Here is a 3541-nt window from a genome sequence, read left to right as displayed (position 1 = left end):
ACCCCCTCCCATCCCTGGTGATGTTTAACTAAATTATATATAAACATCATTAATATAATATCGTTTTACTTACTTATCAATATATAAATAAAATTCCTAACTTATTTATACAAGAATATTTTCCATATTTCCCTTGGTACCAAACAAATTCCCTACATATTATTGTTCTCATGGATATGAAAATTCCATAATAGAGAAAACAATTCGTCAAAATTTGAAAGGTCAAAATTAAAATAAAAAAAACCCATAGTATATAGTAGTACCTTTTAGGAGTCAAACATTTGGTATATAGACAAAATTGGTGGAGGATCCCAAAGTCCCCACATAAAGCAAAATCCCTATCCTATTGGGAGGAGTATTATTTATTTTTATATATATAATATAAAGTAGGAGTCTTACACAATTAAGAGAATTCTCTCAAATTAACCTTTCTCTTGATTTTCCTCCTTTCTTGTAAACACCCCTCCCTATACCCTACAATCTCTTTCAACTTCCACGCCGCCTTCATGGAAATCAATTGAAGAAAATTCTCATAACCGTTTTTTTCATTATAAAATCATGATGATGATGGCGGGTGTGGTTGTTCTTTAACATTTGGTTTTAATTCTTGAATATTGATTAAGAAAAATGTGTGTGATTTTGGAAAAAGAGGGTGATGATGATGGTGTGCTGTTGGTTTCACCGAATAATTTTTCTGCTGTTGAAGATAACTGCATTTACAGATCTGGATTACCTCAACCGTCTAATTTCCCCTTTCTTCAATCCCTTAATCTTCGATCCATCATGTTAGTCTTTTTTTTGTTTTTTTATTGAATTGGGGATTTACATATTGATTTCTTGGTTTTATTTTCAAGATTTGTATGTGGGTAATTGTAATTTGATGATTTTGATATTGGTTTGCAGATATTTGTGCCCTGAGCCTTATCCTGAAGAGAATTTGGAGTTTCTGAGAATTAATAATATCAAGCTTTTTCAGTTTGGTATTGATGGCACTAAGGTACTAATCCTTTTTCTTACTAATTATTTATCTGTTGTGATTTGAAATTTTATGAAATTGGGGTTTTATGATTTGAGGGAATTTAAAATCTAAATAGTGCAGTTTACAGTAATTGTTCTTCTTGAAATTTGTTCTTAAAATGGTTAATTTGTGTTCTAATTGCTAATAGTAGTTGTTTTTGGGCAAAAGAAAAGATATTTAGATTGCATTCATATAAAGCTTTTGATTCAAAATATATTACTAACGGAGTTGTTTTGGTAATTTTTGTGGGCATATTGTTATTTTGATACTACAAAAAATAAGGCTAAGAAAATTGTTTATTTGAATTTTCCAGTACTACAATCTATTTTTGCATAAATATTTCTTGTAAAAATGGAAATCTTTTTCCATTCAGGAGCCATCATCTATGTCCAGCAGTGCTATAACAGAGGCTCTGAAAGTGATTACTGGTAAAAAAATCTATGCCTTTTCTATCTGTTGTGTTTATAGGATGTTTAAATCTTGGTATATGAATTTTTACTTTGTTTTTCGTTTTTGGTTTTTAGATGTCAGGAATCACCCTGTTCTCATCCATTGTAAGCGCGGAAAGGTACAAAATCTTCATCTTATTGCTCTGGTGTCTATGCTTACGTTTGTTGTGCGTATATTTCATCCATGTCCCGGAGTTACATTAGTGATAATTGATGTATACTCTTTTGTGAATGGTAAATATATCTGCTGTGCTATTATTGAGTACCTCTCACGTCTTCTTGTGCTGTGTATGAAACCTCATTTGTTCATTGTGTGTTTAAATTATGAAATATATCGTCATTCATAAATCGATTAACATGGAAAGAGTGAGTAATTATATATGCAACTCAAGTTGCTTGAGATTCCGGTGAAGCTGTTGTTGTTGTTGTCTAGCTAATATATATTATGGCTATTGTTGTTGTTTGAATTCCAACAACAATATACCCCGTGAAATCCCACAGGAAAGATCCCCGACTCTTTTGTTTGAATTTCAAGCATCATATGTAGGCGTTGTATATTGAACTTTTGTTTGGTTTCTCTTAGCAACAATTGTAATACATAGGCTTCATAAGTGATACAAATTTGTATTTTGTTACGTGCAGCACCGTACTGGTTGCCTGGTTGGATGCCTGAGGAAATTGCAGAACTGGTGTATGTCTGCTGTGGTGGAGGAGTACAAGCATTTTGCTGGCACAAAGTGGAGAGAAACCGATGTCAAATTTCTGGAGAAATATGACGTTTCACGCATTAGGCATTGTCTTGAGAGCATTATCTACAGGTACTATGGGTCGAAGAAGAGGCGCTTGCAGTACAGAGAAGAAAGTCTGCAGAAGCCCCAGATGACTTCAGTTCTATAGAGGGGATTTATCCACCTTAAGTTTTAGCCTGGATTGGATATAATACCCATTCTTCTTTTATTCCTCTTTTCATTGCTTCAGATTCATCTATACACCAATTTGTTTCTGTGATGCCTTTACTTTGCATTAATTCGAAACCAGAAATATTAATTTCTGTGTTAATTCTTTTTCTCTTGTACATTAGTTATTATTCACACCTTCATATTAGACTACTAGAAAGATTAAGTTCAAAGGATAATATTGGATGTAGGTGGGTCGATAGTTAGTGATGACTCATATAATTGACACTTAGGGGTCGTTTGGTGTGATGTATAAGAGAAAGTTATCCTGGGATAAAAATTTAGTGTCTCTTAATCCGTCGTTTGGTTGGACAGGATGGGATAACTTATCCCAGGATTAACAAATAGTACTGGGATAAGTTATCCCTCCCTGAGGGTGGAATAGTAATTCCAGGATAACTTATCTTGGGATAAAGTATGTAAATTAACAAAATTACCCCTTAAACTCTCTTTTATACACCACTTATACATAGTATATTAATATAATTTTAAACAATTATAATAGCATTCACAACCTTACTTAATCGTTGTTTTAATCATAATATATTTTTCTATTAAAAAATTACATTTTATAAATACAAATTTTATTTATGAATATATTATAAGTTGATTTTTTTGCCTAATTTTATATTTATATTTATATTTTGATTTCTCTTAAAATATTCACTCCAGACCCCACCTAGTGGGATTTCACTGGGTATGTTGTTGTTGTTGTTAAAATATTCACTCCACTACTAAATTACATATTTTGAATTACATAGTTTATTACTCATTTAAAAATTACATTCTATGTATCCATTAAAATGTAGATAACTTTAATAATAATATTTCTTTTACTTTGATAAACTTAAAATGAAAGTTTTTATTTTTAAGCTAAATAAGATCGAAAGTTTTATTTTTAAGCTAAATAAGATGAAAAATTTATTTTTAAGATAAATAAGATAAAAATTTTATTTTTAAGTTAAATAAGATGGAAGTTTTATTTTAAAGTTAAATAAGATGAAAGTTTAATTTTAACAACACACAGCACAATCATGGAAAAGCACATATAAAAATATTTAAGCTAAATAACATGAAAGTTTGATTTTTGAGAATGAATAACTAGAGTTTGCAAAGAA

At 30.5% G+C, this 3541-nt stretch overlaps 1 protein-coding gene across 1 annotated transcript; it reads left to right on the top strand.

Moving 5' to 3' along the window:
• Positions 1-400: 400 nt before the first annotated feature.
• LOC125856532 (tyrosine-protein phosphatase DSP3-like) lies at positions 401-2514 on the top strand. Its single transcript, XM_049536093.1, has 5 exons — positions 401-785; positions 904-997; positions 1392-1446; positions 1543-1586; positions 2110-2514. The coding sequence occupies exons 1-5, from the start codon at positions 628-630 to the stop codon at positions 2362-2364; spliced, it is 606 nt and encodes a 201-aa protein (XP_049392050.1). The 5' UTR covers positions 401-627; the 3' UTR covers positions 2365-2514.
• The last annotated feature ends 1027 nt before the right edge of the window (positions 2515-3541 follow it).

The sequence above is a fragment of the Solanum stenotomum genome, chromosome 2 (genome assembly GCF_019186545.1).
Source record: "Solanum stenotomum isolate F172 chromosome 2, ASM1918654v1, whole genome shotgun sequence".
Classification (NCBI taxonomy): domain Eukaryota; kingdom Viridiplantae; phylum Streptophyta; class Magnoliopsida; order Solanales; family Solanaceae; genus Solanum; species Solanum stenotomum.
The sequence above is the reverse complement of the archived record's forward strand: the minus strand, read 5'-3'. Positions and strand labels throughout refer to the sequence as shown.

Bases quoted from the DNA above. Each gene is read 5' to 3' on its own strand.
- LOC125856532 (XM_049536093.1), top strand. From the start codon at position 628: ATGTGTGTGATTTTGGAAAAAGAGGGTGATGATGATGGTGTGCTGTTG. The intron at 786-903 runs GTTAGTCTTTTT...ATTGGTTTGCAG, and splicing joins CTTAATCTTCGATCCATCAT to ATATTTGTGCCCTGAGCCTT. The intron at 1,447-1,542 runs GTAAAAAAATCT...TTTGGTTTTTAG, and splicing joins GGCTCTGAAAGTGATTACTG to ATGTCAGGAATCACCCTGTT.